This window comes from Phaseolus vulgaris, chromosome 7 (assembly GCF_051622355.1).
Source record: "Phaseolus vulgaris cultivar YP4 chromosome 7, ASM5162235v1, whole genome shotgun sequence".
NCBI lineage: Eukaryota > Viridiplantae > Streptophyta > Magnoliopsida > Fabales > Fabaceae > Phaseolus > Phaseolus vulgaris.
This window is the reverse complement of record NC_143504.1, coordinates 45,171,688-45,194,087: the sequence shown is the minus strand read 5'-3', so window position 1 is coordinate 45,194,087 and position 22,400 is coordinate 45,171,688. Positions and strand designations below refer to the sequence as shown.

Genomic DNA, 22,400 nt, shown 5'->3' with positions numbered 1-22,400 from the left:
TGTTGATATTTTTATAAATTACTCTTAATTATGAGATTTTTTTATTCAATAAATATTAAATGAGATAAATTAACTAATGGCTCTTTTCAGAATCCAACTTTTTTTATCTTGTATAAAATATTTTAGAATCGACTATTAACATATGCAACTAATAAAAAGAAACAATATATAAAGAACGTGAAAAATTAAAAGAATTAAAATTGACAAAAATAATTGAAAAAAAATAAGACTGTAGTGTGTTTTAACCAACTTCTCCATAAACATATTTAGAGGAGAATAATAAAAAACAAATGAAAATTTTTATAAGTTAAAATAATAATTGTAATTGATATTTAAAATAAATATTAAATGAGATAAATTAACTAATGGGTCTTTTCAGAATCCAAATTCTTTTTATCTTGTATAAAATATTTTAGAATCGACTATTTTTAAAATAAACAATATATAAAGAACGAGAAAAATTAAAAGAATTAAAATTGACAAAAATAATTGAAAAAAAAAGGAATTAGACTAGACTGAGTTTTAACCAAATTCTCCATAAACATTTTTAGAGGAGAATAATAAAAAATAAATGAAATTTTTTATAAGTTAAAATAATAATTCGCTTTGGAATTTGGAGTTCCTTTACGATTTTGTCCTTAAAAAGCATTTTGAAAGATTATGCGAGAAAGGTGTATTCAAACTGTCATTGACCTTTACTCCTAAGTAACGTGGGACTATTGGGTGTACCAGAATAAGTCTCCAGTCCAGGGCTAAGGGAATGAGGGTTTAACTTTTGAACCTCATTTCTTCCCACAGACGGTATCAATGTTCCGACCTCAAGTCTGTTGAGATAGTATCGCTACAGTCAGTCACCACATCCGAGGTATTCTTCGCTTTAGAGCTTGGAGTTCCGTTACGATTTTCTCCTTAAAAGGCGGTTCAGAAGGTTAAGGGAGAAAGTGTATTTCATTATATAAAAAATGTGATTATGACTACGATTTTTTAGTATGCGCAAATTAAATAAGATCAATCAGTCTTATACACACACAATTAGATTGTTTTTTTATTGAAGTGAATAACCATTAGATGGTCTCATATGATAGAAAAAATGCACGCGGAAGCAACACCCATAATCATGAATCAATTGTAGAAAATAAACAACACAAGATTTAACGTGGTTCGGTCGCCAACTGCAACCTACATCCACACATGCAACTATTAGATTTTCATTTTTGTCCTGTTGCACACCAATTACAAGTACAATGATCTCTTTAAATAGAAATTATAAAGGGGACACAATGATTAAGCCCACTCATTAAACATGGTGTCTAGTTAGCCTAAGCCAATTGGTCCTGACTTCATACCCAACAATCTCCTACTTGAAGCCACAAAACAATGTTCACCTGTCCTTCAATTGTGTACATGTACTTATGTAATTTGTTGACGAAACTCAATGTTCCACCTCTAGTTGCCACCAACCTTCTTAATCATTTTGAATACTTCATTAAAACTCCCCTGAGTTTCAACACGTCAGTTACTGACCCGTTCTCTATTCCTACCGGCTCCCACGTACACAAACTATCGGATCCTGGAATAGCATGAGAACAAACATACTCCATACTCAACAAGAAATTTTCTAGAGATGTTTCAACAACTGAAATACTGGTTCTCCTAACCCACTTTCGTCTAGGAACCTCAGTTGAAGCACGACCCGCGCTCCCTCTAACATAAGTACCTCTGACTGGTCTACTTGAACCTCTCCAAATTCGTTCATCCTGAATCTGACTTGTGGCTCTGGGTTTCTCTCTTGTAAAGACAACCCTCTTCTGCCCACGAGATTCTGTGAACCGGACTTTGTTTATCTTCTGAACTAGGACGGTCACTCCCTCATACGGTAATCCGACCATATACGGTGAACCTCTCTTTCTTCCACGAACCATGACAAAATTTCCCTTGACGACCTTCCAGTGCTGATTTCCGAATTTCACATCATGTCCCTGTTCATCCAATTGCCTAACAGAAATCAAACTTTTCGTCAAGCTTGGAACAACTCTGACATCCTTCAAAGTCCAGAAACCAACTGGTGTCTTCAACATTATGTCACCCATGCCCGTAACATCAAGAGTTTTGTTGTCTGCTAGTCTTACATTTCCAAAGTCTCCAATAACTAGATTCTGCAATGCTTCACTGTTGTGGGTAGCATGAAATGAAGCATCAGAATCCATGATCCAGGAATCCACACTGTTATCTGCGCAACAAACTAAAAAGTCCCCGTCCGCGAAGTTTTCTGCAATGTTGACTTGTTTATCATTTCAACATTGATTTCTGAAATGCCCCACCTTCTAGCAGTTCCAACATGTTACACTTGAGCAATCCCGAGTCTTTGACTGACTCATTCTTTTGTTCTTGCTCCCACCATCTCTGATATTTTTCTTACCTCTGATGACATATAGCGATTCACTAGATAATTCCCTATAAATCCTTCTTCGGATATCCTCGCCAAGAATGAGATCACAAATCTTCTCAAAAGTGAATCCATCGGATCCCGCTGAACTGGTAACTGCTATAACCGTTTTGGACCAACTGTCAGGCAAAGACAATAGCAATAGTAAAGCTTGAACTTCATCATCGAACTTAATGGTCATTGACTTAAGTCTGGCTAAGATTGATTATTGATGTGCTCAGTAACTGAATTGTCATAACTTCATGTCGTAGCGAAAAACAGCCACACCCCGTGCCTAACATCGCACCGTCATTGTTGCACCCGCAAAAAAATGCATGTGTCACCCTGCGTCTTTCGTCACTGCCATCACACTGCACCTCCATACCGTCTTACTCACCGCAAGCACTTGCACCTGTTCGCCACGAAACGCGATCCGCCACCGCACTGGCGCACTCCGCAGAATTGCCAGGACACAACCCTATTGCGAGCAAGCCACCTGCACAACGTCGCGAGTCGCCACCACTCCTGTCGCGACCCACACCACTGCACGTCGCACCGCCTGCTGTGAGTCGTAGGTTTGGGCTGTCGCGAATCCTGGGCCATCGTGAAACCCTAGCTTTGGGACGTTGCTGTAGGCCCTGTGAAACCCTAACTTTAGGACGTTGTTGCCGCTTCTGTGAAACTCTAGCTTTGGGACGTTACTGCAGCCCCTACAAAACCCTAACTTTGGGACGCTGCTACAGCCGCAATTTTCACGTCTCGAGTCGATTAATTTCTGCTGATCGGGTCTCTAGAGTGTAAGCGAACCAGGCTCTGATACCACTTGATGGAAAAAATGCACGCGGAAGCAACACACATATTCACGAATCAACCACAGAAAATAAACAACACAAGATTTAACGTGGTTCGGTCGCCAACTGCAATCTACATCCACACGGACAACTATTAGGTTTTTATTTCTGTCCTGTTGCGCACCAATTACAAGTACAATAATCTTTTTTAATAGAAATTGTAAAGGGGACACAATGATTAAGCCCACTCACTAAACATGGTGTCTAGTCAACCCAACCCAATTGGTCATGATTTCATACCCAACATCATGAGCTACAATTTCATAAAATATACACATTAGAAGGTTCATAATAAAACATAATGGCATTGAATGTGAGTATAAAATGATATTATTAAAGTCAATTACCACATCTATGTATTATTCACTTTGAAGCTCAATGATTACATAATAATTTTATTTTTAAAAGACACCTCAAAAAATTAAGGAATGAATATGTATATAAATTACTTTTGGTATCATCTGCTAAAATAAAGTGTGACTTTTGAACATACCAAAATACAGGACCCCAATAAAAACTAAAGATAATGAATATTTATTTTTGAATATCTTTCTCATTTAAAAAAAACATTAAAGTACGCAATATCATTAAATTCAATTAATACATACGTATAAGAAGTTATTTGCTTTGAAACTAGATAATTCTTTTATAATATTGTTCTTAAGAGACATATCAGATTAATAAAAAAAATTATATAGTTTGCTCTTAATCTACAAATAACAATTTGTTTTTAAAATATCTAAATTATACTTTAAATATATAAATATAAATAAATATAGAAATGATAATTCAGTTGAATATAGTTTATCTCTGTGATGGATAAAACAAAACATAATAATGCAATGGTAAGGATCGTTAGTAAACATGAGTGTAGATATTCACAACTAAAAAAAGTGCTTAATGATACAATTAGCTTTTGTAAACAACAATGCAAGTAATATAAAGGATAACCTAAATATCATATCTCTTGCAATCATGAGTAGAATTAGTGGGAATATTTGGAGCCATTAATGTCTTGTCATGTCCTTCTATATTATCTAAGCTATATGAATACGTATTTTTCTTTTCTATTCTTTCTCTTGCTTAATAAACTTTTCTGTAAATATTTTTATGAATTAAAATTAATTTATAGACAATTTTTTTAATAATCATGAGATATATATATATATATATATTATTTATTGTCAGAGTATACATTAATATAATTTTTTTTAAATTTGAACTCTTTGAATAACTGCATAGAAACTTAAAATGACCTACACTTTATTCTTAAAAGTACACGAAAATTATAAAAGTAAAATTCTCCCACTACTTCCATATATTTCATCTCCACTGTCATATATTTCATCATGCACCTCCATAATAGTGGTAAGAAATCGATTTTAATCTTTTAACAAATTTAAATAATTCTAAATAAATAATAATATTACTTTTTTTAAATAACCTCATATCTCTCTTCTACCTATAACATTTTTATTATTCTCGAATCATAGTGTTTGAGATAACACTTCGATCATTTGAGCATGTGTGAGAAGGTTAATGAGAAAATTCGTTGAATTTGATGTTTCTAATACAAAAATATTTTTTTTTTAGTTTTGTATTATATTCTCATACCTCCTTGATTTTTTTTTTGTAGGTTTTGTGCCTTCTAAAAAATAAAAAAATAAGCGAACAAAAGTCAATCACCATCAATAAAAACACTACAAAATTTGTCTTAATTAAACCACTACTTGAAAATAAAGAAGAAGACATCACACTCTTCACCATACTCAAAAATATATTATTGAAATTTAAAAAAATATAGAGGTAGAGGAAGAAGATACGAAGGTTCAGGAAGAATTTGCCTTATAAAAATGGATTATGAAATAAACCTTGTTTTTATTTTTATGTTTTTCCTGTTTTGCATTTTTTTTCCATTTGCATTTTTGGAATAAAATTTTCGGCCCACATTCTTTCCTGTGTCCTATTGTTTTTTTTGTCATCGTATTGATGCTTTACATTTACAAAAACACCTTTATTCATTACTTCAATAATAATAAAAAAGACTTCGTTCCGTTTAAAACACTTTGAATACCTTTCAGATTATATGTTCACGTTGTTCAATAATCCGTCTGAAAATATATTTTAGATTTGTTGTGAAATTATAATCATGTTTTAAAGACTGGTTTACCAATTAGGTAATCTAAAATGACTTTTTTCATAATTATTTATTCGTGAACTTAATTCCCTCAAGCATTATTTCTTCCATTTTGATTGAAACGAACAAATGTGGTATCTGTCACTGATTTTATTCTTTACCACTTAAGCAATTACAAGTTTGAAGGACATAAACTCTAAAAAATGTTTATAAAAAAAGTGACTGAAAATCTTTACTATTATTAAAAAATCAAACAAAAACAAATAAAGCAAGGTGTTGAGCTGAAAATTTGTCCAACTCAAACTCACGTGGTTCATATATAAATCCAAACCCAAAAAACTAAATAAAAACAAAAAAAAGAACATACAAATCTCCATAAAAAAATCTATACAACGGTGAGAGATCATGTAAGAGCTTGCTTCTACACGATTTCTGCCACCGCAAACAAATGTTGGAATATCAATTTTTGTTCATACCATAGTTTTTTTCGTAAACTGATATAACTTAAACGTTTGAGAAGATTATTGTGAACACTAGAAGTATACATAAATGAACTTTTGGGTCCTTAAAATCTCATTATTGTTGATGTGAACAAAGTTTGTAAGATGAATTTTTTCAGTGAATGAAGGTAAACTATGCAGACATTGAACATACATTATTTCCTATTGATTTTATCTGGTTCTTGAGCGAAGTTTGAGGTGGTGGCAGAGGTGCCAAAAGTTGGAAGATTCTGTGGTGTGTCTGGTTCAACTCTGAACTTTTCATAAATGTCACCTTGGTAAAATTTTCTGGTCCTTAACACTAGAATAAAGGAAACAAAGCATCCAACCAAGGTTGATGCAGTGATTATGATGAAAGCTGTCTTAAAGCATTGCACTCCCAAGCAAGTTAAGTCCTTCCCATTTTGCCTTGTGAGTCCCTTCATCCCCAATTGCTTCAAAGCCTCTTTATCATACAAATAACCGGTGATTCTCACATTCAGAATGTAAGATCCAACAGGGCTTGCCACAGCACCTAAATTGTATAAAGTAGAGTAGTACTTGAGGCCAAATATTTCAGATATGATGGCAAACATTAAGGGCCACATGGCCCCAAAGCAAAACCCAATAATCACTGAAGAGAAATAAAGTGAGTTTGGGATACCAAAAGCGATTAGAATATGGCCAACACAGGACAGAAGCATGACTAGAGTGAGCATCAAGGGACGAGGGAATTTGTATTTGGTTAACAAAATTTCTGAGGCAAAGCCAGAAGATGCTCTTCCTAGATAATTCCATATACTCACTAAAGACACAAAAGTTGTGAGGCTCTTTTTGGGGTACCCCAATGAGTTTCCAATCTGTCCCAAATTGTCAAGAGCCGTCAATGTTCCTCCCACACCAAACACTGTTGCAATGAACAGAATCAACATGTCGATGCTGAAAATAGCTTGGAAGATGGTGTAGTCCTCGCCCCTTTTTGGAGGTTTGAATACGTTCTCTAGACAAGAATTAGTTTTCCCCTCCAAATGAGAAGATGCAGCTGCATGTGCTTCTTGTGGTTGTGGCAATTCCATAACTGAGGCAGCATCTGCATGATCTGTGAAGGTTTGGTTTTGGTTCTTCCAAAGTTTGAACTCTTCTTTGAACACAATACCAAGTGGGAGAAGAAGCAAGAAAAGAACCATCATCCCATCCACTATGTACTCCACCCTAGTGAAACTCAACCTGTTCTGTATAACTATCAACACCATGAGAAACCCTGCAACCCCAAGTGAAATATAAAGAAGTTGGTAAAAAACCTTGATCTCTCTGAGTTGTGGGGTTATACTCAACACCCTAACTGTTGGAAGGAAAATGAAGGAAATAGCAGCAGGAAGCCACCCAATTAGGAATATAAGAGCCTTGGAGTCTTCACCATAGAAGGCATGGTATAGCTGAGTGAAAATAGCACCACTTAGACCCACATAACCCTTGAGAAGACCAATAACACTTCCACGGCTTCTTGGGAAGCTTTGGACACAATTTACCAAAGCACCAGTGTTAGCAAAAGACTGAGAATTAGCACCAATGTAAAAGTAGAGACACATTTGCCACACTTGGGGTTTGGCAATGCGTGAAGTGACAGAGAGCCATATCATGAAGTAGCCAACAAAGTTCATAGTGGCTCCCATGGCTAGTATAACCCAAGGGGGGCTTATCTCATTGATCAACCCAGAGAAAATTCCAAGGTTGGCACCAAGGTCCTTGAAGAAGCTTATCAAGTTTAGCGTCGACTGGTCATAGCCCAAAGAGGCTTTGACCTCGTTGGAGTACAAACCAAACATGTATGTTGCCCCTGAAACTGCCATGATGAGACACGAGGCAAAGATCATGAACCAACGACCAGTGATAACATGGCGTATGAAGGCCTTGGTTTTTGCTAGCTCTTCTTCCCCTGCCATTTTTGGAGGAAATTATTGTAACAAGGTGCGTGTGGTGAGAGGGTTGTATTGCTGTGGAAAGACCAACCAAACTCTCTCTTTTGTTGTGGATTTAGAATCACGCTTGTGTGAGTATGTGTATATATTGCGCACGGAGCTTAACTTTGAGTATGGGATAAGAACATATATACTTAGAGGATGCAATAATATGCTGTATGATAAAACATAAAAGTCACTTTGTGGTAACTAGGTTCTCCACCAAAAGTGGAACCAGATTCTTGGGGAAAGAAATTGTGCATGATTTGAGAATATTACAAGCACTAAAAGATGCTGGTTGAACTAGCCATTGAGGGAAGAGAAGGGATTCTGTGGGAAACTTGGGAATATGAGGAATTCCAGTGAGCATGGTATTCTGCAGTTCATAGTCGTTTGGTACAGCAGGGGGTATAGGTATAAAGCTACATAGGGTTGATTGATTTTCTTTTTTTGATACTTGTGTTGCTTGAAATTGATTGATTATTATAAACTAATGAATCTTGATCTGCCATTTGTTACAGGTTTTGAAAGAATCTGAGTCTAACCCTGTCTCATGTCATTTACCATAAATTATCATACGATTTTGTATCACATGTTTATTGTTTTGGTAAATCTGGGTAAATTTTAACATGATCACAGTCATTTGAATCATATAAAAGATTATGATTATTAAGAAGTGAGATGAAGATTAGTATTAATACAAACTCATATTTATAATAATGAAATTTAATTTTGAAAGATAATTATGGGTGCAGTACAAAATATTATAATATGCGAATTAAAAGAACTTTGACTCTGAAAAGAAATCATTGAAAGATAAGTGAGGAAATAAAAACTCAATAAGAAGTATAGAAAAAGTGATATAGATATTTAAGATCCAATTACCCTGATTCACAGAAGAAGTAAAACGATGGTGGTGAGAAATTGGTATATACAATTTTAGAGAAAAGCGTAAAAGTCAACTTATTTTTTTGTTTCTTTTGTAGGTAAATGACAACAGAAGCGTTATTGAAGAAGATTATTTTCTGAGATGTTTTGTTTTTGTTATCAGGGAGGCACATGGGTCGTAACAGAACACAGTCATGTGATTGCATTGGTAGTATGATTCCAATGTTATATCTGTAGTTTAGTGAAACATGTTTTTGTAGTTTAGTGAAACATGTTTTTCAAAAGGAAAATGATGGTTGGTACCGCAGTTGCTCAAGCATACACTTGAAAAATTCCAATCAATTTACAATTCTCAACATTAGAAGGTAGTTGCTAAATACATTTCTTAAATTTTGTAACCACATTACACCCAATAAAATAAATATGTACCATTCTTAACAAGTACTCCGTAATAAACATACTTAAGTACTAAACACACCTCTTGTATGATCCCTTTCAAGTATGACTAAGAAATTCATTTTTTTGCCCTTGCATAGCTAGTCCATGGTGTTTTCATGACAGTCGACTTCACACGTTTCTTTGCTTTATGCTTGACTTGGGTGAAGTTGTTACTTTTTTCTTTTCTCCCATCTTGCTCTTCGGATACGTCTTTATCATCAACATAAGACCTCTGCAGATGTTCGTCATCCTCTACTGAATGACTATTATGCACATCAGATTTTGCCCATGCAGTTAAAAATTCTTGTAACTCTTTCAACTCCTTCTCCAAATTGCTTATGAGAACCTGTTGTTCCTTCGCTTGGTGAAACATATAAACTACTTTCACCTTTATTTTACCATAGTCCTTTTTTTGACATGTTGGTTGTAAATCCACGTCGAACTACCTCAAATGCTTGTAGAACGAATTCATTTTGCAGCTCTTCATTGGACGCAGATAAGTCCACAATAACTTGTTCATGCACACAACAAATACCAACATAAATGAAAAAAAATAAGTATTCTACTTTTAATAAAAATTTCAATGTATTCTACAAACCACATTCTGTTGCAGTCGGAATGCAATTTCAATGTCACCCAGCCTAACATCCATCCAATGTGTGATACGAGGATATCTATTTCCAATCCTCGGCACTTGGCACTTGTAAGAGAACAAATGTTCAAGAGCCCATATCTACACAATTCATGTCATAAATTAATGTCAGTAACCACAAAATGGATGGGAAGTCATTACATATACGAACTAAACATTTTAAATTACCTACATCAAGTAGACACAACCACCAACATGGATATATGTAGCATTAGTTTTCCTCGTCATACACAAACTCTTAACCAAAAAGTCATAAACTAAACCTCTCTAATTAAACCTACCCAATTCGCCCAGATCATCCATAACCCTAAACAACCCACCAGGAACTAAACTCATTCTACTTGAAAATAAAAAATGTGACATTCCTAACAAAATGTAGAGCATGCAAAAGTCATTTATGGAACATTCGTTGCGATGTTTAACAATTTCACCATAAATCATTTTCACAGATACATCACTACGTTTGAAAAAACTCATACTCTTACAACCGTTTTCTGTTTTTGCTAAGTCAAAATTGTCTCCCACAACTCTAAGACATATACCTAAACAAACATCTAATACAGTAAATGGGACAACTCTAGAGCTCACTACAAAACCGTGACTCCTCTCCTCCCACCTAGTACATAACTCCCTTAAAAGGCAACGAACACTCACTTTCCATTTCCATAAAAATTTTCCCTAGATCTATGCAGGAAATGTAATGTCGGTCACCACATATTCCTATTAGGGTAACCACATACTGCCACCATCTAAGTTGAGTGAATTTTTGTGGTCACTTCACACTGTCTTACTCTCATGGCCTCTAAGGAACTCATTTAACTCACTTTCCCCCACCTCATGCCCCTCCCCAACCAAGACGAACACTCACTTCCCATTTCCATAAAAATTTTCCCTGGGTTTGTGCAGGAAGTGTAATGTGGGTCACCACATATTCCTACTAGGGTCACCACATACTGTCACTCTATAAGTTGAGTGAATTTTTGTGCTCACTTCACAATGTCCTACTCTCATGACCTCTAAGGAACTCATTTAACCCACTTTCTCCCTGCCTCATGCCCCATGCCCCTCCCCAACTAAGACAAACACTCACTTCCCATTTCCATAGGTCTGTGCAGGAAGTGTAATGTGGGTCACCACATATTCCTACTAGGGTCACCACATACTATCACCCTCTAAAAACCTTATTTAACTCACTTTCTCCCTAAATCATGCCCCACCCCAACAAGAATAGCTTCATAAAATGTCTTTTTTTTGGAGAAAAAAAAATACTAAAAAAGCATACATACTTACACAAACTAAGCAAACGCAAATATATGATTTTAACAACAAATTCCACACAAAAATAAGTCATGCTCCATAAAAAATCCAAATAGTAAACTCAAACAACAATGACCACAACAGATTTAAACACATATCACCCAGGACAAAGCATACAATATGAATGTTTCACTTAATAAAGAAATGAATAGAAAATGTATTACCTTTGGTCACCAAACCCTAAACCCATGCTGGAAGAGAAGTTGGACGAGCAACCTTGAGAAGAAGGTGGAAGACGACAAAAAACGTCACTTGCAGCAAGAACGTCAACGAGAACGTCAAGAAGAATGAAGGATGCGTACAACACTTGCAGCAATGAAGGACAATGCTCACGACACTTGCACGAGAATGAAGGATGCACACAACACTTGCAGCAATGAAGGACAATGCGCACCGCACTTGCACGAGAATGAAGGAATGTGAACGAGAATGAAGAACAATGCTTACGAGAATGGAGGAGAAGGAGGCGCCCCAATATCTTAAATCATAATTTTTCCCCTTTTTGACCCTTAAAGAAAATTTTTAATCTATTAAATGCAGACCCCACAACTCCAATAAAATAATATTAACTTTGTCACATAGCCAGTTGTATGCTGGAGCAACTACGGTACCGATTGTTCAACCATCATTTTCCTTTTCAAAATACAAAAATTTCCCTCTCGTTTACTTCTAATTTACTCTTTCACATAAATGACATTTCATGTGAAATGAATGTCAATTATATACTTACACAATTGATGTTGACAAACTAAAGAAAACAGAAATACAAAAGGAATAAGCTTTTACATATTGTATTTATACATTTTTTTAGTAGAATACTAAATAAGACAAAAAAATACGCAATAAAATAATTAATACAGTACAAACATCATACCAAAATATTATAAGAAATATTTTATGCCTCTCATATTATTATATATATGTGTTTTTTTTTATTTTTCTTACCAATAATTTTTATTTTCTTGTGGTTTATTTGTGAATTTTAAATAATTTGATTTTTTTTAAACTATTAACAAGACAACTTAGATTAATATCAGTTATGATATATCCCGTCTTTGATGTGTGTGTTGGAATTCAACATTCACCAAAGATTATGAAAGAATAAAAATGAATATAAATTTCATTTTACAATTTGATTTTATGAGGTTGATTTAAATTTAAAATCACTTTCTAATATGATCTCAAAGCTTTTATTCATACGTGCTTGTATTGATAAAGATTTATTCTCCTCAATCACAAATATTTCTGATACTCAATTGTTTCTACCTAATTAATAGTAACAAATTACATAAAAACATTGTTTGTACGGTTAAAATTTTTGAGTTTCTTGAATTGAATGATGTGTTATGAACCTTGTTCTTCTTTTTCATCTTCAAACTATTTTATTTTTCAATAAAATAAAAAAACTTATATCAATAGAGAAGTTCAAGTTTTTCTTGTTCTTTTACACAAAGTTGTACAAATAGAAATACAAATAAAAATTATAAGATGATTCTTTCTCATGTTAATATAGAAATAGATCTAACATAGATTCTGAAATAGTAAAGTTGTGCATTGTCACATGGGACATGATTAAGATGATTCTCTAAAACACATTATATTTCCTCATATTAATACTTTACTTTTTTTCTCTTTGTGATGTTTGTCACTTTGTAAAAAAAAAAGAAACAATCTTTTTCCCCTTAACAATATAAAGTCTACAAAATTTCTTGAAATATTACGAGTTTATATTTGGAGATCACTTAGAATCTCATTTATAAAAAGTTACAAATATTTTCTCACATTGGTGAATGATTTTACTAGGTTCACTTGGATATGTTTGTTAAAATAAAAATATGAAGCAAGAACAAGTTTACAAAACTTTATAATTAAATTTGAAAATCAATTTGATAACAAATTAAATTTTTTGAGAAATGATAATGGACCTAGATTTTCTATGCATGAAACTTTTCAACAATAAAATAATTGTCCACCAAACCTAAACCTTAAACCCTAAACTCCTCAACAAAATGGAAACATATTATGAATGTTTCTTGTGCTCCTATTTTTGAATCAAATTTTCCTACAAGTCTTTGATAATTTATTGTCCCACATTTTGTTCACCTTATTAATAGGAGAGAAACAATCTCAACCATTTAAAAATATTTGGCTATCTAACCTTTCCTAGTACCCTTAATGTCTCATGTGCCCAACTCAGTTCAAGAGTTAAAAAATGTATTTTTTAGGATATAAGGAAGGTACATGATGTTTTGTTCTTTTCATCTTAAAAAATTGTAGCATTATTGTTTCAAGAAATGTAATAATATGTTTCCATTTGGCTATGTTAGACACATTAAGTACTTTTCTTGAATACGTGGAAAACACATTTATGAATTCTGTTCTTTTCTTGAGATTCTTCTTAGCGGTTGATTGTCCTATGCATAATCTTTTGCATCAACACTTAACAATAATAATCACACCAACATTTCATTTGAGGAAAACATTGGACACAATTATGTCCTTATAAATTCAAGTAGTGAATCTACTAGTTCTATTACTCATATGGAAATACAAATGAGTTCACCATCAAGTTTTCCTTTACGTACTTTTAATCCCACACTAAAAAGATTGGAATACTTGATGGATTTTCACACAATTTTTCTCTCTCAACCTATTGCCCATTAGTCTTTAGGTATTAAATATCCTATCTAAAAGTTATTTGTCTCTATTAATTATTTTCAATCATAGACTAGTTTTTGTTTTAACATTTTCTCTCAAAATGAACTTTCCTTTTTTATTGAGACATCTAAATATGATTGTTGAAAATAAGTCATAAGAAAGGAATTACTTGCTATTGAGCAAAATCAAACTTGTTCATGATGAATATTCTCCTCGAAAGCACTTTATTAGATGTAAATGGGTTTATAAGATCAAACATAAGTTTGATGGTACCATTGAAAGATTTAAAACACGATTATTACAAATGGGTATACACAAACAAAATATTTAGATTATTTTGAAAGCTTCTACCTAGTAGAAAAAATTTAATATTGTCTGATTTATTCTATCACTTACAACAATAAAGAGTTTGCTTTTATACCAACTTAATGTTAATAATGCTTTTATGAAGAGGTGTACATGATTATACCATTATACCATTGGATTTAGATCTTAATCAGCCAAAAAAATTTGTAAGTTGTGAAAATCTCTTCATGATTTGAAGCAAGTAGGAAATGAAATTCCAAATATTTCTTCTATCTTTTTCTTGTTATTATTTTATATTTTCAATGTTGCTGAATTTCTAATAAACAGTATTACCTTTTTTTAATGATCAATGGTTATACTTTATCTATATTTTTTTATTGATGGTTTTCGACACTTATTTTTTTTTATCAATGATCTTTAATAGTGGTATTTTATTAATTGTACTCAACAGTCATACTCTTTTAAAGAATTTTTAATATTTTTTATTTTTTATTAAAATTATGGTTTGAAGCTACAATTCTATCATGTCACAATGAGAAATGAAAAGACGAGAGAGACATAATTACAGTAAAATTAAGATTGAAGCTAAACGATCATGAGACAACTATTTTCTCTCCTCTATGATCCATCATCAATAATTGCAGAAACATAGTATCCATATGAATGAATTTATGGGCGTAAAGACATTAATAATTGCAGAAACACCTTTATCTATCAAATTTAATGACCTTGATAATATTATCAAAAAAAGAGAGAAAATAATTGAGTTTGAGTGAGAACAAAAAGATGAAACCTTTTGAATAACATGAGGGTCTATGGCACAGAAGCAAGCAAAAAGCTGGAAGTAGTGATATTGAGAAAAAATAGTAAAAGGAGAAAAGAGTGAAGATAAGGAGTTGAAAAGGATAAAAGAGAATGGTAATCATTGGTTGCAAAATTATGGCCATGGCAGAATAAGCACTTAAGGTCGAAATTTTAAAAAAAGTAGAAAAACACAAAATCTTGTTTCAATACACAAAAAATATTAAAAACGTGTGTTTTCGAAACAAAATTTTAGAAAAATTATAAAAAAAATTAAAATTATGTTTCTAAACATTATTTTAAGAAAAACTTACTCTGATTTTAATAAAAAAATTGGTTAAAGTCGTACATATATCAAAGTATTTTTTTTTTAAATTTTGAATCTATTTTAATGTTTTGCTTTTGAAGTATAATTGATTTATTTTATTCTGAACTTATTTTAAAGTATCACGGTTTATCCATATTCATAAAAATAAAAAATTTATCCATTTCGATAAAATTAGAAAGAAATTACATATTTTTGATAAAAAAAATCTAAAAATCCTTTTTTACGTTTCAGATATTTTTCATTGCTAATTATGTAATCTAAATTCATGAGAAGTTTTTGAATAAATCTTTATTTCTCTGTGCATTCTTAAATCGATTCACTTTGGTAAAGAGGAAACAAAGTAAAAGAAACATAATATTTTATAATTTAAATCGAGAACAAAAAAGTAATTCTTTTTTGTCAAAGTAAAGTTTTTTTTTTCATTTTTTAATTTAAGTGAAGAATAGAAACTTGTAAATGATAGAACTATGAAGGTCATAGGATGACGAAAACATAAGAGAAAACATGAGATAAGGACTAGTGTATTCTAGAATAGCAAGTTCCTGCAGTATCTGTTAAACAAATTTGGATGAGAAAAGAAGACGATTCAGATGAAACAAAACTAAGATTTTCGTAGAAGGTACTAAGTTTATCAAAAGAGTTTCAGCTGCATTGTTATCTTCGTAGAACCGTGTTCAAAAGTGATAGATCAATATTTATCATGTTAAAGATAATACCTGCATTTTGCAGTGAGTCTTATTGCAACATCAATTTGATTTTTTGTTCTGTTACACATTTAACAATGTGATCAAGATGAACCTTACCACTGAGAGAGAGAAAAATGATATTGTAATGAGTGGTAAATAAATATTGAGAAAATATATAAAAAAATTAAAACAATATAATAAAAAAAGAAGATCTGATTCGATTACTTGAAAAGCAGATGAGTGTGATAATCTTGGGATAGGATAAATTAAAATGAAGAAAAAAATTGTGAATATTGAACGTGGGCGTTGAAAAATGATCAAGAGCTTGTGTTTTCCAACAAACAATCATCACTTTGAATAAAGGTCGTGTAAGAGTCACAGTGGATAATTATTGTAAAAAAAAAGTTCTCTTTCTCTCTCTATATATAAAAGAATATGTAAAAACAAAAAATTGGTGAGGCAAATGGAGGGACAATTATCATATATTAATCACCAATATCTATAATCCCATATTCAAGTAATTGATATTTTCTTAGTACTATTCTTTTTATTGTTCTATATCCTCAACAGTCTCGTATCATTTAAAAATTGAAATTAATGATAGTTAAAATAAAATTTTCTTTTGTAATTCATCTAAGTGTCTTTTAAAAATAAAATTATGAATTCTAAAACATCATAATAATTCTGAATTCTAAAACAAACAATACCAAAAATATAATAATTAATTCCAATAATATTATTTCAACTTACTTAAGAAACCAATATATTATTCCTTGTTTTTTTTTTCAAAATTCTCAAATAATCCACATTACTTATTCTTCTTCTTTCATGTTTACATTTTAATTTGCATCAAATCTTCTCTATTGAATTTTATTTAAATTGTTTTCAAGTTTTAATTCCAGATTGTGTTTTTCTTTTATCAACATTTTTCATCAATTTTCTTTTATGTTGACGTCAACTTTAAGAATTTGTACACGTACCTATACAGGTTGAGGGTCCAGATAGTTGAATGTACAATTGCTGACGTGTCGGTGATTTTCAAATTTCTTCAAGTCTTCTTCCTTCAATGCCGATGTTCGGTCGATCGGGGGTTACTTGCGAATTGCACTCCGACACTCAAGTCAGTACTCTGTTTTAGGTGTATTTTAGCAAAATGTAAATACCTCACTTATTCACAAATGACTCTATTTATAGTGTTTGATTTATGAGCCTTGACCCTTATGGGTCGAATATCGGTTGTCAACTGACATGCATAGTGGTTCCTTAATGCTAGGAACGTATATCTTTCAGTTTAATCATTTTTATCTTTTATGTTGAAGATATTTTTCATATATTTCAGAGTGTAAGTTGACTCCTTCAACACCATTATAATTTTTGTTATTATGTACCTTTGTACTATTTGACTTGGTGGGTCGGTCGTCCTACCGAAACTGGCTCGTCCTGTACCGACCGGTACACTTGCCCCAGGCTCGAAAAAATTTATTTTTAAAGAGTCGAAAATAACCATTGGAGTTCCCGAGGTGAGATGTGACTATTGGAAACATTAAGTGTTTGACAAAGATTTTATGTTTACTTTTTAGAATAAAATTGCCATTTCAATAACACCATATAGATTGAATGGTTGAGGTTGCGTGTCGTTTCGTATGTCAGGTGGCGTGAGCCGTTAGATGGATATGCATCTAACGGTTCTGAGCTGTATGCACAATAATCTCTCTCTTTGTCAGCCTATAAATAGGACTTCATTTGACTGAGGTGTTGAAACAAGTGGTGTTCAATGTTTTGAAGAATCCAAATCCTTTGAAGGATGATGAAGCCTCTGCTTTGCTTGATGCTGCTGTGCTGGTTTTAGCTTTGTTCTGGGGTAGTTTAAATATTGTAATCAACCCTTAGATTAAATCTCAAAGCAATTAGCATCTCAATTTTAACAAAGTAAAATGTTTTTCAAACTAAGTTGAAACAACCGATTGTTTTGTCGAAACAACCGATTGTTTACACTTAGATGTTTTTGAGAAAGTTTGAAAGCTGTTTTTGAATGGTGAATTTTGTTAAGTAACAAAACAACCGATTGATTCGAGGAAACAATCGATTGTTTGTTTTGAAACCATAACAAAAAAACTGTTTTCTTTGACTGAGCTTTAAATGCTTTAAATGAATACGCTCCAGTCATTAAATGCTTTGACCAATCTATTTTAAATGCAATTAAGAGTTTGTTAAGATTTGATAACAAACTATATTCTTAAGTATATTCTGAAAAAATGTTTTTAAGTTTTAAGAATATTGAAACAAAGTTTTAATCTAAGAGTTTTTCAAAGAGTTTTGAGATTGCTTAAGAGTTGAGAGATTGATCAAGGTGCTGAATAGGATTCTACTTGTATTGATTTCAGATATTCATTTGTAACAAGTGTAATCTTTGTAAAACTGCTGAACAATTCGTGTGTGTGTGTTTTGCTGAGATTGGCTGTGTGTTCTTGAGGTGGTCAAGATCAGCAATCTTAGTGTTGGCTAAGGAGAGTGTGTTTCTTGAGGTGTTCAAGGTCATTCTCTTGGTTGTGGTGTAAGTGATCAAGTGGTGATTGCTTAGTGGATATCCTCAGGGTTCCTGAGAAGACTGGATGTAGCTCTTGTTTGGAGTGAACCAGTATAAACAACTGTGTACAATGTCTCTATCCCTATCTCTTTAATTCAGTTTTGATATTTTGGAACTGGTATAAACAACCGATTGTTTCGCTAAAACAACCGATTGTTTTTCCAGCTTTGTGCTTTTGCTGTTTGTTTTGGAAAAATTGAATCCTTAATCAAGGTTCTTTCAAAGTATTTTCATTCTAAGGTTAAAAGTTTGCAAAAATCTTTCTTAAACAATTCACCCCCCCTCTCATTTAAGGCCATATATTCTAACATGAGGAAAGGTTTACGCTTTCTTTGTTGCTTATAAGGTTTACCATGTGTGCTCTGAGTTTCGAGTTTGTTCACTTACTTTCATTCGTCGTACAATATTCAAGTTAGTCATCCTATACTTCTTAACTCTTCTAATAATGTTGTAGATATAGAGTTATCGAATGTTACTCGCACCGCATCTGGTAGTGCGAGAGACGCTAGTGGCTTGTGTTGGGTTCAATAGTGTCAAAGTTCAAGAGGGGGGGGGGGGGGGGGGGGGGGGTGAATTGACCTTTTTAAAAAATTCTCGCAGAATCAACTTGTGTGGGGTAAATTGTTTTATCACAGTACACAGAAAATAAATCGATTTATTTGGAAATGAACAAATTTATTTTGGCACTGTTTATGTTTGAAAACGTTTATATCAGCCAAGTTATTCTCGAGGTTATACAGATTAATTTGCAAGTCACACACACACTGATATTAAAGAGAAAAACAGTGAACAACAAAAACCAGTAACCTTCAACTTTTAAGCAAGTGATTGAGGTTCAATTATTAGCTTGACAATCAATTGGGTAACCTTTCACAATCAACTTGTTCCAGTTGTATTTAACAGATCATATATTTTCTTCATAGAACCAAACTGATTTTCCAGAAAATAAGAACTGTATGAACAAGCCCAGAAAGAACAAATTTATTTTTAATTGAACAGATTTAATTTCTGGCAAATTAGCAGATAAGCAAGAATTCGAGTGCAGGGATGAAGAGAAATGAACACACAACAGTTATATTGGTTCACTCAAATGAGATACATCCAGTCTCACCTAATCCAAGGTGAAATCCACTAAACAAAACGTACCAAACACACTTACACAACCACTGTTCTTGAACCCTACAAGAAACTTGACATACTTGCTGAAAAACACTATTTTAGCACACACACACACTCTTCAAGAAACCATATCAAGAAGAGTTTACAATCACACTTTTACAAGAAAAGAACTATGAAACGAATACACCTGATAGAGGATGCAGAAATCTGCCTTAAACCAGTAGAACAGATTGCTCAAACAGTAGCAGCACCTCTCACCAAGCCTTAGAACCAAACAAGAACAAGCACACTTTTGATTTTTGAAATCTTTCAAGAACACATGCTAATTCTCTGTAAATCCTTAATTCTCTAATGTAAAACTTGTTTTCTCAAATGTATGATTCACTTTTAAACGCAGGAACAAGTTTTCTTTTTATAGAAAAACAACTTATAACATATTTTCAAAAAACAGTTAAAGCTGTTATAAAAAGAACAGATTGAAAATAAAAAGAACATATTTATTTTCAAAAGCAGTTAGAGAATTTGTTATGTGAAGGAGACTCAGTCAACCATTCTGGTGCAGGGACAAAACGAAAAAACCGTTTAAGATAAACATGGCACCATACTAAAAAGAATCTATTCATTTACAGATGAACAAATTTATTTTTCAAAACGATAACAGAAAAGACTTAACTATCGAAACACAATCGTTTTGAAAGAGAGAAGACTTAGTCAAAATACTTGATGCACAAAACCTGATTTTCACAAAAGCCTTAGTCAATGCATCAGTTTAAAAAAGAATCTGTTTATTTAGAAAAGAACAAATTTATTTTTATGCAGTAAAGGTGTTTTTTTGCAAAACATGTGAAAAACAGTTTCAGAAAATTTGTGCTTACTCTTATCACATGGTCAGGGGTTAAGAGGTGAGTTACCTAGCAAAAAGCCTACTCTTAAACAACCTCTAACCTATACCTAAGACATTCTTAAAGCAAATACAACTATACATGAAATGTACACAAATGGCTTCATCAAACACATGTCTTGTAGAGGCAGCAACCATCTTTAACAGCTTGGACGACTATAAATCTGACGGTTCGAGTTACGAGTGGGTTGATCCACATGTCTTGAAATCCCTACTTTCTTCATGGATTCCAATAATCTAGATAAATATTTATCCAAAGTTGTTTTCTTAAAGCTTGATTCACCTTTGGATGCGCTGATGGCTGACATTTGCGACTACACCGACCAAGTTTGCCATGCTCGGGAAAACACACCTCACAATTTCATTTTTGTTTATAATACTTCCCTTCGATGACTTACATATCATCCTTCCCTTCGATGACTTCACCATGGGGGTCCTTCAGATCCTCAAAGTGGCGCCAACCCAACTACACCCTAACTCGTGGGCGACTCTCCAAGTGTTCTGTATTCTTTGCGATATCTTTAAGATTATTCCTACGCCTCAATCGTTCTCCCGACCAAGTTCTCCCGTGAGTTGGTTGTCTTTGTCAAGTTGACCAAGGAGTATTTGTTTTGCACCTTTCACCACTTCGTACAAAATTTTTAAGGAAAAATACTTCAAAATATTTGTGGAGTCAAACGACCGAGATTATTTTTATACTACGGAGGGTGAACAAAATTTCCTTTCCATTGGACACAAAATCCTACCCAAATTGTCATCTGGCCGAGGTCGTCAATGTTAACACTGGACCAGTCATTTCTTGTTGTTTTTTACCAGGTCCCCTATAAGTTACCTACGCGGGAGTTGATAGCATTATACGGGTCGTCTAAGAAATGGACGAATTTTACTGGTATGTAGATTTCTTATGTACATGGTTGTATTCATTATGTTGATGGTGTTTAATTCGTTTGTGTCTTGCAACTATCATGATTCAGATGGATGTAGCTTTGGGAAACTTCATGACCAGTTTGAGGTGTCAGGCGGCTAACAGAAAAATAAGCAATTTCAAGGCGATTGGGAGGGGTAACTTGGTCGTTCCGGTTGATGTTATCCCCCCAAGCACCAATGCTCCTCCACTGAGTCGAAAGAGGGGTTTTCCGACAAAGATGGTCCAACAAAACGCAGAGGCGGGGTCGTCTTCTCAACAACCTTCTATGCTCAACCCCCTCCTACAAATGGTGTTAGGGGTGCAAATTGCAATTACACCAAAGGATGAAAGCGTTTTGGCGACCGTTCCGACCAAAAACTTGATTTCGGAATGGATCGAGCTACAGAGTCGGACGCTGGTGGTTGGCAAAATTCTTGGATAAGAGTTAGAAAGTACCACGAATGTGGTTATACCGAAGTTAAAAATGATGCTGGCCAAGTCGACCAGTTCTCTGAAAATGACCTTGGAGGTGTTTGAAGCATGGAAAGAAAAAGGACGCCAAGAGAATATTGTCGCTGAGAAGGCCCAGGAGGCACTAAAGGCTGAGGTAGAGTTGATAAAGGTTGAGCTTGCTAAGGAAAAGGCAGAAGCTGAATAACGGTCGGACCGACTTGGTGCAAGTCAATTGCTTCTGTCTTTTTCTTTCTCTTTCCCTTTGTTGGCGCCTTCAAATTGATGAATCCTATGATAGTCAATGTGTTCCTCTATCTGCATGAACTTAGTTGCCTGGTTTCTCAATTCATCCATGTTTTTGGCCGATCTATTGATTAAGCTTTCGGAGAATCGACCTGGGCGAATTGTTGAGACAAGGTGATGCATGTCAAACTCGGGCATCAAGTTCTTGATAGCTATTCAAACTTTGCTGAACCTATCCATGAATGCTCACAAAGATTCTCCTTTTT

At 33.4% G+C, this 22,400-nt stretch overlaps 1 protein-coding gene across 1 annotated transcript; it reads right to left on the bottom strand.

The window, feature by feature from the left end:
• Nucleotides 1-5,953: 5,953 nt before the first annotated feature.
• On the bottom strand, nucleotides 5,954-8,748 carry LOC137828899 (protein NUCLEAR FUSION DEFECTIVE 4). The gene has a single exon (XM_068635645.2). The coding sequence runs from the start codon at nucleotides 7,833-7,835 to the stop codon at nucleotides 6,069-6,071; it is 1,767 nt and encodes a 588-aa protein (XP_068491746.1). The 5' UTR covers nucleotides 7,836-8,748; the 3' UTR covers nucleotides 5,954-6,068.
• Nucleotides 8,749-22,400: the final 13,652 nt, after the last annotated feature.